Raw genomic sequence first — 18,957 nt, 5'->3', positions numbered from 1 at the left:
ATGTTTTTTTTTTTAAAGATTTTATTTATTTATTCATGAGAGATACACAGAGAGAGTCAGAGACAGAGGCAGAGGGAGAAGCAGGCTCCCTGCAGGGAGCCCCATGTGGATTCCATTCCAGGACCCCAGGATCACGACCTGAGCCAAAGGCAGATGCTCAACCACTGAGCCAGCCAGGCATCCCCAGCCTTTTCTCTTTAATGCAAATTACCGATGCTTGACAAGGTAAGTATTCAGAGTAAAATAATTATGATGAAAAGTGTGCAATGGCTGACAATTTGAAAGGACAGAAAAGCTGAATCACTGAAGAAAGATCAAATGACTTTGATTCTTTGAACTAAAAGGACAACAACCTAGAGATGATAAAACAGTTTCTGGAGCTCCTGTGAAAGGTTTTATAAGGCAGGGGAGGGGAAGGAGAGAACCTTGAGCAAGATGAGTGGGGAAGAGGGCTATGAAAAATAGTAGCCAGGAAAGGCCTCATGGCTGGGGTGACATTTGTAGTGGCTGGTATTAACTCAGGTTTATTGGGGTATAATTTACTCATGATAAATTTTATCTTTCTTACACTCAAAGAGTTTTAAGAAGTGTATACAAACATGTAACTGTTACCACAAACTGCCATGAAAATTGATACAAGGAATAAGCACTTCAAAAAGGCCCTTTTATGGTGAGTTTCCTCCCCCTATTCTTTGCCCCTTGCAATCACTGTTGTTCTCTATCCCCATAGGTTCACCCTTCCCAGAATATCATATAAATGGAATCCTACAGTATGTATCTTTAGTCTCAGTGCTGTCACAGAGCTGAATGCGTTGGAGATTCACCATGTGGTGGTTTCTTCTTATTGCAGATGAATATTCCAGTTTATGGATGTATCCTACTTTGTTTATCCATTCACCTGTTGAAGGACATGTTGAAGGCCATGTTTCCTGGTTTTAGTGATTACAAATAAGGCTATAATAAACATATGTGTGCAGGTTTTTGTATGAATGTATGTTTTTAGTTCTCTTTTTAAAGACTGGAATCACAAAATGACAGTATTTCTTTGATATTTCTTCCTGTTAGCGAACCATATCCTCTAAGGGTGCCTGAAAGAGGGGCCTGTCCCTACATATCTTCAAGTGTCTGATCCCTGACTTGGTAGTCCACAGTTTGGTTTGGTATAGAATTCTGTGATGGAAAAGCTTTGCTCCAATTTCTTATCATTTCATTCGTGATTTTAAAGTCAACAGCATTCTAGTGATTGAAATTATTTCATGAAAAATTATTAAGCCTGCAAAATTTTAGGATCTTCTTCTTGTACCTAGTGTTCAGAATCCTCATCATGTGCCCTAGCTACTGTATTTGCCAATTCATTGTCATTGGCGCTTTCAACCACAATACTCAGGTGTTATATTGACTTCCACTGACTTGATTTTATTTCTACTGTTGTATTTTTAATATTCAAAAGCTCTTTCTTGTTTTCTGTTCATTTTTATACTTCTGATCTTTGTTTCATGGATGCAATATACTCTTATTTCTCTAAAGATATTAATAGCTTTTTAAAATTTTCTTACCCAGAATATTCTTTTTTTGCTTACTATAAATTTAAAAAATTTTAGTGTTACATTAGTTTCAGGTGTGCAATATAACAATTCAACAATTCTATACATTATTCAGTACTCATCAAGATTAAGTGCACTCTTAATCCCTTTGGTGGAGAAATGGGTGAAAGACTTTTTTTTTTTCAGACTCCTTTTAAGATCTGCTCCACCTTACTTCACCCCATATTCTTATATATGTCTCATATGCTTCATATTAGACATCCTCTTCAAATGCCTGGGGATCCTGGCTATCTGTTCATATTTAAGAAATATGAAGGAGCTGAATGGAAGTATAATGCACAGGTATGATCTTTACTGAATCTTACCATGTTCTCAGAGAACTTCAGACATACATATCTTTAGGGTTTGGGTTTTTTTTTTCTCTAGAACTCAAATTCTAGGAAAAAGACACGCTATTGCTCAGAATAAGCAAACTCTTTAGTTCCTTTGTTTTTTTTTTTTTAATTTTTTTTTATTTTTTATTTATGATAGGCACATAGTGAGAGAGAGAGAGAGAGAGAGAGAGAGGCAGAGACACAGGCAGAGGGAGAAGCAGGCTCCATGCACCGGGAGCCCGACGTGGGATTCGATCCCGGGTCTCCAGGATCACGCCCTGGGCCAAAGGCAGGCGCACGCCCTGGGCCAAAGGCAGGCGCTAAACCGCTGCGCCACCCAGGGATCCCTCTTTAGTTCCTTTGTTTTCAAGATAGCATCTCTACAACTTAGCTGAGTATTGGTGATTCCAGGCCCGAAATCTTCTAATTTATTTGCTCTTTTTTCTGGAATTAAGTTCTAACATCTCTTAAAAGGACTTACAAAAAAAAAAAAAAAAAAAAAAAGGACTTACAGTCTTCCTGCTTTTAGCCCCACCATTACCTCCTACTTCTATAGCTACCTCTTACAGACAATTTTCTAACACTTTTAGGGAACCTATTTTTTATTTTTTTATTTTTATTGTATTCAGGTTGCTTCTTGGCTTTCCCTAGTGCTGACACAGGATTTGGAGTTCTCAGGTCTGCCAATGCCTTGGTCATGTTGGTCACTATTGTCTTTTTTTTCTGGTATCCTTGACCTTGTGGATTTGTGTCTAACTTAATATTAGACAAATGTCTAATTTAACATCCCCTATTTGCTAACACCTTATGCAAGTATGGTACATCTGCTATAATTAATAAGCCAATATTGAGGCATTGTTTATATAAAGTCCATACTTTATTCAGATCTCTTTAGTTTTTAACTCAATGTCTTTTTTCCTGTCCCAAGATTCCATCCAGGATACCACATCACATTTAATTGTCATGTCTCCTTCATCTCCTCTTGGCTGTGTCCTTGTTTTTGATGACCTTAATTGTTTTGAGGAGAACTGATCAGGTATTTTTGTAGAATGTTCTTCAATTGGGATTTATCTGCAGTCTTTCTCCTAATAGGCTCTCTCTCTCTCTTTTTTTTTTTTTTTGCACTATTATTTGCTTTTGCATCTTTGAAGTGAACTTCTCTTAGTTCTGATGTATTTATGATTTTTTTTCCCAATATTCTTGGACTTCGTTTGCTAATACTTTATTTAGGACTTTTGCTGATATGCTTTTAAGTGAGATGGACTCTTTTTCCTTTTTCAATACTGACCCTGTCTGGTTTTATTGTCAAGGTATCACAAGGTAAGTAACAGAATTTAGAGGGCTTCCTTTCTAATCTCTGGAATAGAAAATGATAGTTTTTCTTTTATTTGAAGCTTCAGTAAAACAGGGAATTGTCTTTTATTTTTATAAATCTATTCAAATTAACCTACTGTATTATTTTAAAACACTTATATTGTTTTTATAGTTCTGTTCCCTTTTTACTCTCATTATTTTTTCCTTGATTAATCTTGTCTTATTGATGCTTTTAAAAAGTGTTTTTTTAAAAGATTTTATTTATTTATTCATGAGAGACAAAGAGAGAGAGAGAGAGAGCGCCAGAGACACAGGCAGAGGGAGAAGCAGGCAGAAGGAGAAGCAAGCTCCATGTAGGGAACCCGACTTGATCCCGGGTCTCCAGGATCACACCCTAGGCTGAAGGTGGCGCTAAACCGCTGAGCCACCCGGGCTGCCCTATTAGTTCCTTTTTTAATTAACTTCTATATATCATTACTCTGCCATTCTTTTCCTAATTTTTTGAATAGGACACACAGATCAATAATTTTCTCTTTTCATATACGCACCTAAGGCCATATATTTTTCTCCATATAAGCCTTCAGCTACAAACTAGAGATTTTGGTATGTAGCCTTCACTGTAGATTTGTTTGAAATATTTTCTAATTCACAATTTAATTTCTTTTTGGGTTTAATTTATTTGAAGTGTAGTTTTTAATTTCTTATGTATTTTTCTTTTATCTTTTTGTCCTTAATTCATTTTATCATATTCACAGGATGTGGTATAGTTTCAAAGCATGTGGTGTTAAGTTTTCAAAGCATAGACATGTTAAGACTTAATGATCTAATTGGTTAATTTCTGTAAATGTTCCACGTGCTTTTAAAAATCACATATTTTTAATTTAATTTCAAAGTTTTTATATATATATCCATTCATTTTTTTTTTATATATATCCATTCAATTAGGATTAATTGTATCATGTGTGTCTTCTCTATTCCAATATTTTTTCTGCTTAACTCATCAATTAATGAAAACTCATTAAAAATTTTCTACTATGATACGGTTTTATCAGTAGTTCCTTGTTATTCTGTCAAATTTTGCTTCATGCATCTGAAGGCTATGAAGTTCATATAAATTCAGAATTATTGCTCTCACTAATAAGTCATTTCTGCTTTAAAGTTTACATGACTGACACATATAGTTAGCTCAGCAGTCTGTCTTTCTTCCTAGCTACCCATGTATTTATTTATTTACTTAGGATCTTCCTATACATTATGTATTAGGGTTACCTCCTGTAAACATCATATGGCTAGGTTTTATTTCTTTTTTAAAATATTTATTTATGAAATTATTTATTTTTGATTTATTTATTCATGAATTTATTATTTATTTATTATTTATTTATTTATTCATGAGAGACACAGAGTGAGAGAAAGGCAGAGACACAGGCAGAGGGAGAAATAGGCTCCCCACATGGAGCCTGATGTGGAACTCGATCCCAGATCCCAGGATCATGCCCTGAGCCAAAGGCAGACACTCAACCACTGAACTACCCAGTCATCCCAGGTTTTATTTCTTCAATCTAATTTAAGAGCTTCTGACTTTAACTGCAAGTTTACATGGTTTGTATTTATTGTAGTTGCTGACTTTTTAAATTTTATTTCTAACATCTTACTTTCAGCTTCCTGTTTAAGTCACTTTTGCTTTGTTTCTCTCTTTTTAAGTTGATTGATTTATTTAAGCAATCTCTACACCCAATGTGGGGTTCAAACTCATGACTGGACCTTAGATCAAGAGTCAGCATGCTCTTCCAAATGAGCCAGCTAGGCACCCTGCTTTGCTTCTCTTTTGAATCTTTGGAAGGAGTTTAAGAGTTGTGTCAAATCTCCACCACTAATCTTCTTCCTCTATTGTCTTACAACATTCCCAAAGTTCTGTTCCTCACTCCACACAAATGAAGACAGACTAATTTTCAGGCACTTATCACCACCATTATCAATTATCATCAACATTTTGAGTATATAAGTTGTTGGTGTTTTTAAAGCCTAATCAAAGAAATTGAAGCACAATCTATGGATGTGAGGAACTCAAGTAGAGAAATGACAAGAGCCAACAAGGAGCAAGGAGTGAACCTGAAAAGGAGCCAGGGCAGATTCAGAAACAGTTCTGTATGCTTCCAACACTGCACCCACAGCAGCTGCTGATAGCTTATTATATTATTTATGGAAAGATCCCAAAACACTGAACAAAGGATTTAATAAGGATGGTGCATAGTGTTATGGAAAGGCCTTCCAAAACACAGCAGCACTGTTCGTTCTTAGAGGAAAACACATCTGTATTTCCCACAGTGGTATCATATAATTAGTTGAGGAGACACATTACAATGTGCAGATATAATCCAAGCTGAAAATCCTACATACTGTGCCTGAAAGACAGGAGGTAGAGACAGCAAAAGCCTAGTTATGGGCCTTCTAGGTTCATGACTTTTGTAAAGCCTCAGAAGAGAGACAGCTTCTCCTAATGTTTAATCAATATAATAAGTGCATCTGTCAGTCTGAGAAGTTATGCTGAAGCTTTAATGAATGCTTATAAATCAATATAAGCCCCCAACTGAACAAATAGCATAATATGGTATTTATTTTTCTCATAAACAATGTTCTGATGTCTTTAATCCTCTGAGGGGTTAAAAAAAAAAGTAAGGGGATTAGATGATTCATAGGTTTGTTTAATTCCCTACCACCACCCAAATTCAGCCATCCAGAGAGATCAGCTCCCAGCATTCCAATCACACTGAAACTCAGGCTGACTAACAACTCCAAGTAACTGTAGGTCACATACCTCACCACCTATATATCCCTGCTACCTGCCAACTAATAGAGTCTTAGTTATGAAAATATCCCATGTAGAAATGTCTGGAGTTTTTTTGTTTGTTTTGTTTTTAGATTTTATTTATTTATTCATGAGAGACACAGAAAGAGAGAGAGGCAGAGACACAGGCAGAGAGAGAAGCAGGCTCCATGCAGGGAGCCTGATGTGGGACTCAATCCCGGGACTCCAGGATCACACCCTCAGCCAAAGGCAGGTGCCAAACCTCTGAGCCACCCAGGCATCCCAGAAAAGTCTTTCTTAATACTGCTTTTCTCTTAGAAAAATCTATACCCCAATGATAAAATCCTAGGAAACATCCTTCACCACATTACCAAAATATGTTGAGTCCTTTAGAAGTATTTGAAATGACTGCCTGCCCAATATTACTGTGAAAAATTTTTAAATGAATTGACATGTTTTTGCCCAAAATTATTCCACTCATGGCATAAGTAACAGAACAGATGCTGACATTTTACATGTAGATGGTTCCTCAGTGAAGCAGCACTTAATTAAATATGGGGATTTGAGAGATTTCAGAAAATTTTGTGTTCACCCTAAAAATACCAAGTATTTAGTTTATTTTCTTTTTTTATGAGGAAGCTAGCATGCTAGCCTAGTATCTTTCTGTTTCATTATTTTTAAATGCTACAGACATTTTAAATTTTTTATTAAAAATTTTTTTAAAAATTTATTAAGGTGGGAAGTCTCACAAACAAATAAAATCATATCATCTTCTCCAAACATACATGATTTTAGCAGAGAAATCTAAAGTATAGAACTTTGCAAATATGCAAAGGATTTTAGCATGAAATGTCTTGGTAATTGGTAAAACAAGGTCCTTAGAGACCAAATGGAGATTTCACATGGCTGCAATTTTATGTAGACTTCGTAGAAGAAGAAACATAGCTAGCACTTTGGAAATGAGTTACCATTCCAGTCTGAAAACTAAATGAAAGGCACAAACCCAAAGGCTCGACTGAAACACCTTCATTCTGGGACCAGAAAAATCAGGCCTGGATTTTGATATCAAAAGTGGAGAAGTAGCTGGTTGGCCTTCTACTGACCACCATTACAGCCTGACTCCTTTTCTTCCTCATCTGCTTTCCAAACATACACTATTCATTTTAAAGATTTTAGAAGGTGAGCAACCAAGCCCATAGTAGTCTATTACTGTTAAAAAATATTTCATGTCTTCCAGGTAGGTTAAAGCCTAGTGAAAATGCTGAAAATGTGCACAATGGCAGAGGACACCTTGTTCCTGCCAAGAACAGTTTTGGTGGCAGGTTAACAGTGAATGTAAATTCACATACACAGCTATTTGGAGGCAGGACTGTGATGAATACTCTAAATGAAAGAGATTTTGAAACTGAACCTTATATATTTTTCATTCTTTAAAAAAGGTTAAAATTTAATTGCTATTTTTAACTAAATAAAACAGTAGCCTGCAGCTTAATGCTTATTCAATTATTGATTTAAGTATTTATTGAATATTCTCTCCTGCTATGCACCATCCTAGGAGCCAAGAATCTGCTGTGACCACAACCGACAACATCCCTCTCCTAAAGCTCATATTCCAGTGAGGGAATACCAATAAGTCTCCTCCAAATAAACTAAGATGTTTGATACAATATCTTATTGAACCTTATCTTAAAATGTATCACTGACCTGACAGGAACCTGGAAAGGAAAGAGCATCAAAGCTGGCTTGTACCCTTTGGAATTCTGCAAACCCTTAGAATTCTTAGTTTTTCTGATAATGAAAAAAATTTAAAATATGCTAAAATTGAATTAATGATTGATATTAATTTTTTAAAATTTTTATTTATTTATGATAGTCACAGAGAGAGAGAGAGAGAGAGAGAGAGAGGCAGAGACATAGGCACAGGGAGAAGCAGGCCCCATGCACTGGGAGCCCAACGTGGGATTCGATCCCAGGTCTCCAGGATCGCGCCCTGGGCCAAAGGCAGGCGCTAAACCACTGCGCCACCCAGGGATCCCTGATATTAATTTCAATCAATATTTCTTATTGATTATTTCAATCAATATTTCTTATTGATTGAAAGCTTTTTTTTCTCCATCTTGTTTAAGAAAATCTTCCCTAACTCAAGGTCCTAGCTACATTTTTAGGAAGTGTTTTCTTCCAGAAGTTTTTAAATCATTTCGCATTTCAGTATTTTATCCATCTGTGAGCATGGTGTGATGTAGAGATTCTATTTCATTTTTCTCCATATGGCTAAATACCTGTCCATAGGCATCTGTTGAACAATATATTCTTTGTCAGATCTGGAATGCCAAGTCTTTCATATATCACAATTCCATGCCTGTGTGGATTCAATATATATTTTCTATATATTCCATTCCATTAGTCATACTGTCTATCCTTGTGATTAAAACTTTAAGAAACTCTAGAATCGGGCAGCCCAGGTGGCTCAGCGGTTTAGCACCGCCTTCAGCCCAGGGTATGATCCTGGAGTCCCGGGATTGAGTCCCATGTCGGGCTCCCTGCATGGAGCCTGCTTCTCCCTTTGCCTATGTCTCTGCCTCTCTGTGTGTCTCTTAAGAATAAATAAATAAGATCTTTAAAAAAAAAAAGAAAAGAAAAGAAACTCTAGTTATCACACTGTTTGTGGCTATCAGGATAAATGTCTTCTATCTTCTTGGTAAGCTCCTAAGTCAGTCATGGCTATGACTTACTCATCTTTTTATTTCCTATAGCATCAATATCAGTATTTCTAGATTGTAAATTTATATACTAAATAAGAGATGAGGTCAACAGCAATACTGCTTCCCACTATAAAGTCATAAATACCCCCCCTCTAAAATCATTACCTTAAGAGAAAAAAAATTATGTATTAGCTATGTTTTATTATTTTCTGTATTCTTGATGCTCTGCCATCTAGGGTTTTCCTGACCAGGAAGAGACCACTCCTCCGAGGATTAGCTAACTCCTAGAGATAGCAAACAGTTCATGTGTCTTTTATATGCAAACCCACCAATCCAACACTCATATGTCCCAAATATCTCCTTTATCCAGCTGTTACACATCAAGGCCTAACCACTCCAGGGCAGGTACCAGGCAGCTGGTCAATGCTCCAAAGTCAGTTGAATTTATTCAAACTAGCTAATCTTAAATGTGCTTCATCGGCCTTGCCTTGAAATGACAATAAAGGCTGTTGCCTATGTTTTCTTCTCTCTCTCCCCCAACTCCTTGTGCTTCTCCACGTGTTCCCTCTTGCCCCAGCATGGATCACCATGGCCCTATTTCCAGGGACCTGTGAGTATAAAATTTTACCCTCATAGCAATTATTTCTATGTCTTTATGTCTTACCATATTTGATTAAAACAAATTCTTATTTTTAAAGAAGAAAAATAAAGTTAGCTGTTATTTTCAGCAAACACATAATAATGTAAATGAGAAAACAAATACAAAACTATTAGTTTGCCAGTGATGAAGGAATTCAAGAATTTAGAAGCAGTTTATTATCCTAATTGGTAGGCTTGCTTATTCAATGAGAAAAAAAAGATACACTCAAATTGTTTGATCATTCTCTTTGCATGTCCTAAAGATCAGGCTAACATGAGTTTTATTCTGTATATTTATGAAGAAATCGTTCTCTTAAGAACAGAAAGTTAAATTCAGAACAGTGATAATCCTTAAACCTTATCATATTACAGTTTGTCCTTTTCACAGATTACAAGATGAACTATTGAACTGAGTGTACTGATTCTCTATATTAGTATTTCAAAGAAGAACTAAGTATTTGGAGGAGTTAATCACAACATAGAGTGCATCATATAAGATTACCTCACACAAGTTTATTAAATTGACCTGTCCCACGCATACTCTGAAATGGGATCTAAACTAATCTTTCCAAAGGACAGACAAAAGAAGTAGGCACCCAATTTTCTTTCTTTTCAATAAAAATAATTAAAGCTAGTTCTTAAGTAAATTCAACTTATTGAAAAGTCATGATTGCCCTTGACAGTACTATAATGATGATTTCCCTTAGATAATCTGTATACTGGATCCAAAGAAGCCATTTATTCCATAAATGTATAAATAATTCTCAAATAATTTTAAAGGGGTTTGCAGTAGTAATTTGAACAGCAATGTAGTAGAAAGGAGTAGACATAGCACTGCACTGGAGTCAAAACACTTTGGAAGCCAGTTCCAACTCTGGCAATTACTTTCTGGCTAGATAATATGATTTCTCTGGGTCTCAGTTTCCTCATTTCTAAAATAGCATTTATAAGACTTGGCCTGCTTGCCAAACAGAATCAGAGAAGATACCTTAAGTCTTTGTAAATGGTTATATCTCTTATAAATTCATAGTATTATTTAAAGTTATTATATATATCTATGTATCATTATATGTAAAGAATTTAAAATAATTTTTAAAAGAATAAAGTTTGAGAAGCACCAATTGCTACCCAACAATTTATAAAACTAAGCACATGATTTTGCCAATCATTTTCTCACTGACTCTGAAAGGCTTCTACCATTGGCAGCTTTGAAAACGTAGGCCAAAGATGTCCACTGTCTTTTGACAGCACTACAGTATCATAAGGCAATGCATTATTCACTTACAGTTAAATGGTTTGTTTTTCTTTGTTCATGAATTTATTCTAAATTAAAATACACATTAAAGACACATTAAGATCATACTTCTTAGTCTTATCTACACCAGTTTTCTATGTACATTTTATTAAATTTTGATATTACTCCATCAGCAATTTCCAAGAATATTAGAGATTGGTTAAATATTATTTCATATTAATGAAAACCAAACTTTGCTTGGTTAAAAGAAAAAAAAACTAAGCCAAAATTTTAGCCTTTATTTACAATTTTAAAATGATTTTTAGCAATTTGTGCTTTCTAGTTTGCTGTTGTTTTCTTAAAAGGGATCTGCACATAAGCATGAATATGGTAGGCCAGGAAGGACTTGTGTGCGTGTGTGTGTGCGTGCAGGTGTACAGCTAAAATTGCACAATGCTTCCACATGCACTGTACTGGTCACCTGACTTACGTGTTTACATATTTATTCCTCCAACAGCCCTATAATAGGGACTATTATTACCCACATTTTACAAAAAAGAAATTATAGAGAGATTAACTTGCCCAAGGCCACCCCAAAATTCATTGGCAAAGCCTGGATGCAGCTCCAGAAAGTTTGCCTTTGTAATCTATTCAGTTATCTTTTTTTTTATAAATTTATTTTTTAGTGGTGTTCAATTTGCCAACATATAGAATAACACCCAGTGCTCATTCCATCAAGTGCCCACCTCAGTGCCTATCACCCAGTCACCCCCATCCCCTGCCCACCTCCCCTTCTACTACCCCTAGTTCATTTCCCAGAGTTAGGAGTCTCTCATGTTCTGTCTCCCTTTCTGATATTTCCCACTCATTTTTTCTCCTTTCCCCTTTATTCCCTTTCACTATTTTTTTTATATTCCCCAAATGAATGAGTCCATATAATGTTTGTCCTTCTCCGATTGACTTATTTCTACTAAAGCTGTTCAGAAAGATAGAAAGAGATGGAGTACTTCCAAACTCGTTCCATGAGGCCAGCATCACCTTAATTCCACAACCAGACAATGACCCCACCAAAAAGGAGAATTATAGACCAATATCCCTGATGAACATGGATGCAAAAATTCTCAACAAGATACTTATCAACAGGATCCAACAATACATTAAGAAGATTATTCATCATGACCAAGTAGGATTCATCCCCGGGATGCAAGGCTGGTTCAACACTCGTAAAACAATCAATGTGATTCATCATATTAGCAAGAGAAAAAACAAGAACCGTATGATCCTCTCAATAGATGCAGAAAAAGCATTTGTCAAAATACAGCATCCATTCCTGATCGAAACTCTTCAGAGTGTAGGGATAGAGGGAACACTCCTCAGCATCTTAAAAGCCATATATGAAAAGCCCACAGCAAATATCATTCTCAATGGGGAAACACTGGGAGCCTTTCCCCTAAGATCAGGAACAAGACAGGGATGTCCACTCTCACCACTGCTATTCAACATAGTACTAGAAGTCCTAGCCTCAGCAATCAGACAACAAAAAGACATTAAAATCAGACAACAAAAAGACATTCAAATTGGCAAAGAAGAAGTCAAACTCTCCCTCTTCACCAATGACATGGTACTCTACATAGAAAACCCAAAAGACTCCCCCCACCCCCCACCAAGATTGCTAGAACTCATACAGCAATTTGGCAGTGTGGCAGGATACAAAATCAATGCCCAGAAATCAGTGGCATTTCTCTACACTAACAGTGAGACTGAAGAAAGAGAAATTAAGGAGTCAATCCCATTTACAATTGCACCCAAAAGCATAAGACACTTAGGAATAAATCTAACCAAAGAGGTAAAGGATCTATACCCTAAAAACTACAGAACACTTCTGAAAGAAATTGAGGAAGACACAAAGAGATGGAAAAAATATTCCATGCTCATGGATTGGAAGAATTAATATTGTGAAAATGTCAATGTTACCCAGGGCAATTTACACGTTTAATGGAATCCCTATCATGAATTCTAAGAATGTAATACTCAGAGGGGGAAAGTAGCAAAAAACACAGAATATATCATTTTTTGGAAGTCTAAAATCTAAATTATAAAGAAATAATACTATAAAGAAATCAAGAAAATTGTTATTGAACAAATTGGGACTATGGTGACAGGAGGACGAGAGAATAAAAGGGATTGGAAAGGGCCTAGAGAGAACTTCACTTGTGTGGGATCCATCTATTTCTTAAGTTGGGTAGCAGGCTTACTGGTGATTATTTTATTACTACACCCCATCATTTACATGTAGGTCACAATTTACCTTGTATGTGTCATTTTATTGTAAAAATTAAAGAAAATATTAATCAATAAGATATTCAAACTCTTTGTGATTTGTGATACATGTGGGTTGGATAAATTATTTTTCTCTGTTTCCAGAGTCAAGCAAATTTGGTCAGGGATGGCAGAGGCTTGGCATGAGTATCATCACTCCCTCCCATGGTGGTCAGTGGTCATTGGGATGGCTTGCTTCCTCCCATGTCTGACCACTGTTTTAGGATTTTCTCCACACAGGAGTCTGAGAATTCATGACTGATTATGAACAGGTGGTTGGGACTGCCACATCAATTTCATTGGAGGTAGCATCCACATTATCATTGTGTCAAAGGATTCCTAGAATTCTTGCAGCCAGGTTAACTCTGGGATTCCCAACTGGTAACACTGATGCCTCTTTTTCAAAGATGCAGTTACCTGTTAAGTTGGAAGCATCGGTGGGACTCAGTTGTAACCAATGGCGGGCATCGGAGTCAGTCACAACATCTGTGGGAGTGTTCAGTTCTGGGTCTTCCTCACAGGTTGACCATGGGCTCATGGACAGCTCTGCCTCATTGCTATAGCCCAGAGCTGTGTCACTGCTGATACTTTCACCTGGTACAATGGAAGAACTGAAGTATGAGATAACAAATAGCTGGAAATCAGAATGCTCCCCATTACCAACATGCAAGTGACTGAACAGTTGACACAGCAGGAATAGTTTAGGGGATAGTGGCTCAAAAGCAGACTCTGTGGGAATCTTGGTCAACAAAATAAAGCTCCCAGGTGCAGGCCATTAATCGTCATTAGGAGCTCCCTTACATCTCACCAAGGGACATTCTTTTCAAGGGAGTTTTCAATTCAGCTACCCCATATGCCCAAAAGATGACATCAAGTCCTTCAGCTTTCTACTGCAACTTACTCCACTATGAAATGGGCATGGGTGGAGGAAGGTGTGGGAATGTCTTTCACCACAAATGCAAATTTATCCTACAAGAGCCTAAGGATGCTTTTTACCTTGTGGTTCAATGTTTAAACCCAAATTCAGAGTGAATTATCAGGCTCACTGGGGGATGAGGTGTCCAACTGCAAAAGATTTTCTCCAAAAGAAATTCTCCCCTTTAAACACTAAAAAGTTCTAATTTGTCATAATACAATGATGCTTTCAAAGGCGATTAAGCCTTATAAAGCTATTTAGTCTGACACAAACCAAACCTAGACAGTCTGCTCCTCCAAGTTTTCTACTTCCCAACAGTGCAAAGTTGCCCCCTGTCTGCTCACTCTTCTGTCTGCTCTTTTTATTTGCTGCTGACAGTCCCTCAGCCTTGTTGCTTCTAATCTGCTGTCCTCTATTCACGTGCCAAGAACTGCCAGTTGCCCCAGTAACCAACCTGCTAGGTCCCTAACTTCATCTGCCGCAGAACTCCAAGCCAAAAGAATCTGAAGGTGAAGCCTAAGAAGAGCTCCTCTGCCTCCACCAAAACCACCCTAGATCTGGAGGAGATGTTTACTGTGCTTCTGAGAAGGGGGCAGCCAGGAAGCTGGCTTCAGAGAAGCAGATTATTAGGGCTATAGTTTATGGTATATAATACGTCTAAGGATTTGAACCAAATTTCATTTTTTAAATACTTATACCATTGACTTCAATGTCTTTCTGAGGCATTTTGCTCCAAGTCTGTATGAACTTTCTGGGAAGATCATTCTTCCTTCTGGGTCTGTTTGCTCACCCTTCCATTGACCTTGGTTGTGCCTCTCAGCTGGAGAAAGGCCCAGGGTGGAAGGACAGGCCTCTATGACACACAGAATGGACTGATCTGTTTTACTATACCTGTGAACTAACCATCCATCAATCCTGGGATTCCAGGAATAAAAATGTCCCATTTCACAACCATGTCTCTTCAGAGGATATCATACAAGTCAGAAAGTAGAAGAGAATAAAATAGATTGACTCAAGTTAGACAAACACAAACCGCATTTCCTGGAACTTACTCTTCTGTCTTTCCCTACATTTTCCTTGTGTCTGCTGCAAATCATCTTTTAAATCCAATTCAGCAGGACTGCTGCTTCTTCGAACTAAGATCTTTAGACAAAAAGAAATAATGCATTTGTTACAGGAAAGTTCTGATTTTTATAAGACTGTTAAGTTTCTAGTCTCCATTTCTAAAGAAAAAGAAACAAACAATAATAATAGCAACAAAAAAATTGAATGATGTTTTCCATTTGAAGGATATGTGTTCACAAATTATTGTAATTGAATTATAAATTACTCAAGGTCTGAAACTTTTGGCTTCTCCTTTGTCAAGTGGCATCCAATTAAGTTGATCTACTGAGAAGAGATGCCAATTTCTATGGAAGTAATTTAAAGTTTTATTTGTACCTCTCCTTCAGCACACATACATAGTGAAACCAATTCTGCAGAAGGCTAGGTTACCCAGGAATGGTGCCGGCAAGGAAGGCGTAAACTCTACCCAGACATCTAAAGGTCACTTTGTGCCTCCTTGTTAAATGTGCAGCAGACCTTCTGGGGCAACTCCACACTAAAACATCGGAGAACTAAAACATTTGGAGGCAATCTGTATACTCTAAAATGTATAACTTGCTTGGAGACAAAACACACATTACACAAAATGATTACAGTGTACATAAGCAAAATATGCTCTCTAAAAGGTATGCAGAATAAAGTGTTACCTTAATTGGCTCACAGTTACAGGAGAGCTGTTCAAGAAGGCAACAGACATGAAGTGGTAGAGAGAAGGCAGGAGGGGATTCAAGGCAGGAAGCACTGAGTGGTAATCAGCAAGTTCTATGTGCAGGAAAAGAAGCTGATTATATAGCAGGCCATGCAAGGCAGTCAGGTGAAGAAGGAAAATGTTAAGAAGAAAATGCAGACCACCTTCTAAAAGAGGTAGCTGCCAGGGGGCCTTCAACATCAGGCTACAATTTCAACCCAATATTGACAAAATGAACAACTGTGTGTCCCAGACAATAGTTTACCGTGATTAAAATATAACTAGAAAGGTAAGTCTAGTCGTCATCTGTGGGATAGATTAAAATTAAGAAGAAAACTGCAATGGAATTGTAGTGATTAAGGAATGAAAGGATATAGCTTTAGATGGTAGAAAAGGAGAAGAAGAGACAAATAAGAGAATGCTGCAGAAGGACAGACAAGAGCTTATATGAGAGCTATATATGAGAGTGAAGGAAAATTAAATCACAAAAGGATATGAATCTAGGGGACCATGAGAACGATGATAACAAAGGAAGGAAGGAGAAAAGGAAGGAAAGAAGGGTGGGAGGAAGGAAAGAAGCAAAGAAGAAAGCATAAGAACAAAGAAACTTTAGAAGATTTCTGATATTTTAATTTTCATCTTTGAGCTAAATGCTCAAAGCAAAGGTACTGTAAGCAGGTAACAAAAATCCAGGACTAGCAAGATAGAGGAGAAAGTCAGGAATGAAGATGTAAATTTAAGGTCCTCCAGTGCAAAGTGTATAGAAAACCTGGGGTTCAAGGAGTCAACTAAAAGGAAGAATACTAAACAAGCAAAGGAATGAAAAGGAAGGGCTGAGATGTATAATTAAAAGAATAATTATGAAGCTAAAACACAAAAGTAGGTCATATATGAAATATTCAGAAGACTAATAGCACATGAAAAAATATTACCCAGCCTTAAAGAAGGATGATATATATACTTAATGTGATAATAGAAACATGCCCAGGATCTTTCCTTAACTAAAAAGCAGAATGTGGGCACTTCTGCTTCTGACTATACAAGACTGAATTTCTTCCAGCTATAGAACTAGATTTAACATAAGAATTTCAAGCTCACAGGAAGTAGAATAAACCTCCCAGTGATCCACACTCCCCTCACAAACTAAGCAAAAACCAGAGCAGTGAAATAGGGCTGTCATAAGGGTAAATCTAGTATTACCACTGCCACGAGCAAAAACACTGAAAGTCCAGGACTAAAGTAGCACTTCTTGGTTCCTGGAAGAAACAAATGTACGTGTTGTCCTGGTGAAACTCCATCACCTCATACATCCAGGTTTTCTGTAGATGAAGACCCATCAGCTAGGAACTCACAATCAAAGATCACCAAACATCCAAGGAAATAAATCATCATGTTATAAGAGTCTCAAAAACAACAAATACCAGATTTGGACCCTATTGCCACACCCAAGGATTTCAGATAATCTGAAAAAGAATTTAGAATTCTAATTTGTGATTATTTTAAAGGAATAAAAGATGGGAATCACAAAAGTGAGCAAGCAACAAGAAATTATTAGAAATTATAAGAAATGCCTGAAAAGAATTAACCTGAACTTTTAGAAGCAAGAGTTATAAATTATTGAACTAATAAAACTCAGTGGAAGTATTAAACAGCCAACTCTATATAAGAGAGTAAAGAGAGAACTACTGAACAAAAACATATCTGATTAATTACCCAGAATGTAGAAGGCGGCCAAGAAGAGAGGAAAATATGAAAGGTGACAAAAACATGGAAGACAAAATGAGAAAGTCTAAATGCATTTCTACCCAAATTCCAGAAAAAAAGAACTGACAGAACAAAAAAGGTAGTATTTGAAGAAATGATGACCAAGAATTTTCCAGAAACACTGGAGGAAGAAGCATTCACAGATGCATGGTATACGGCATACAGCATATACAAAAATGACAAATGTATAAGTCAAAAGAAAATGCACCTAAATATAATGCAAGAAGACTGATGGACGAGGACAAAGAACAGCAAAGAACAACAACTGGAGAGAATGGACAGAATGGACAGAAGAACTCTCAATAACAGCAATGGAAGACAAGACAGTAGAATAGCTTCCAATAGAAGGTGGGAAGAAGGGAGAAAGAAGTAGGGCAACTATTAATTAAGATGTTGTACTTATTGTCCAGAGAGACAAAGGAACCAGTGAGTCAAGATAAGTATATAAGAGAGAAAGGTGTCATCTGAAAAATCAATGAAGGAGAAATGAATTAGATAAATGGGGTTATCCATGTGGGAAAAAATAAAATTAGATCCTACTTCACTCCATAAGCAAGAATCAATTCCAGATGGATGAAAGACCTAAATATGTACAGCAAAACTGAAACACTTATAAATATTTTTATGCTTATAGAGTTGGCATTTTAAGATTTTCATAAAACCTAACCATAAAAATGTTGAACAAAAATACCAAAATTAAGAACTTCTGTTCATCAGCAGACATCTTTAAAAGAGTAAAAATATAAGCCACACGTTGGAAGAAGGTATTTGCCAGAAATGCAACCAAAGTAGGATCAGTCTTCAGACTACATGACGAATTAGTACAAATAAAAGAGGAAAAGACAAAAAAAAATCAATAGGAAATGGCATGGCAAAGACATAACAAGAAACACACATGGTCAATCAACATGTGGAAAGATTTTAAACTTTATTAGTAATTGAAGAAATGCAAAATAAAACGAGATCCCATTTTCACCCACCTGACTCAAAAATTTTTAAATCTGACAATAGCAAGTGTTGGTAAGAATGTGGATGAATGGGAACTCTTAACACATTGCTGGCAGAATTATAAGTGGTGCAATCCCTTCAGAAAACACACATTCTCTTGTAAAAAACATTCTTCTACTTTAGATCTCATTAATTCCACTCCTAGATAATCACCGTAATGAAAATCTCAAACATGTAGATCTTGAAACATATACAAGAATATACATAGTTATATTTTTCATTAAAAAAGTTGAAACACTCTAAATATCCATTAACATGAGTATGAAAAAATAAATTGTGGCATATTCATCGTGGGTTGTCATACAGCAGAGAAAACAGGCTATATGCCATTGTTGATAAATCTTATAAATACGTAACTAAGTGAACAAAGCAGTATTATCACTTTAATAAAGTTTAAAAATAAGGAAAACAAAAGGAATATTGTTTGGAAATACATATATATAGAGCAAAACTACAGAGCAAAGCAAGGATGTGATAAACACAAAGTCAACATAATGCTGCTTTCTGAAGGGACAAGGAAAGAACTTACAGACCAAAGCAAC

General features: G+C 36.4%; 1 protein-coding gene across 10 annotated transcripts in view; it reads right to left on the bottom strand.

Moving 5' to 3' along the window:
• RALGAPA2 (Ral GTPase activating protein catalytic subunit alpha 2) overlaps positions 1–18,957 on the bottom strand; it is a 327,019-nt gene that overhangs the window by 166,607 nt on the left and 141,455 nt on the right. For all 10 annotated transcript variants that reach the window (XR_012018147.1, XR_012018153.1, XR_012018148.1 and 7 more), the window contains 2 exons: positions 14,904–14,994; positions 13,353–13,529 (listed from right to left, as the gene is read on the bottom strand). Coding sequence is in view for 2 of the 10 variants with exons in the window: in XM_072799835.1 (XP_072655936.1) it covers positions 13,353–13,529; positions 14,904–14,994 (268 nt within the window). In the remaining 8 variants the exon portion in view is untranslated. The remainder of the gene's footprint in view (positions 1–13,352; positions 13,530–14,903; positions 14,995–18,957) is intronic.

The sequence above is a fragment of the Canis lupus genome, chromosome 26 (genome assembly GCF_048164855.1).
Source record: "Canis lupus baileyi chromosome 26, mCanLup2.hap1, whole genome shotgun sequence".
Taxonomy (NCBI): domain Eukaryota; kingdom Metazoa; phylum Chordata; class Mammalia; order Carnivora; family Canidae; genus Canis; species Canis lupus.
The sequence above is the reverse complement of the archived record's forward strand: the minus strand, read 5'-3'. Positions and strand labels throughout refer to the sequence as shown.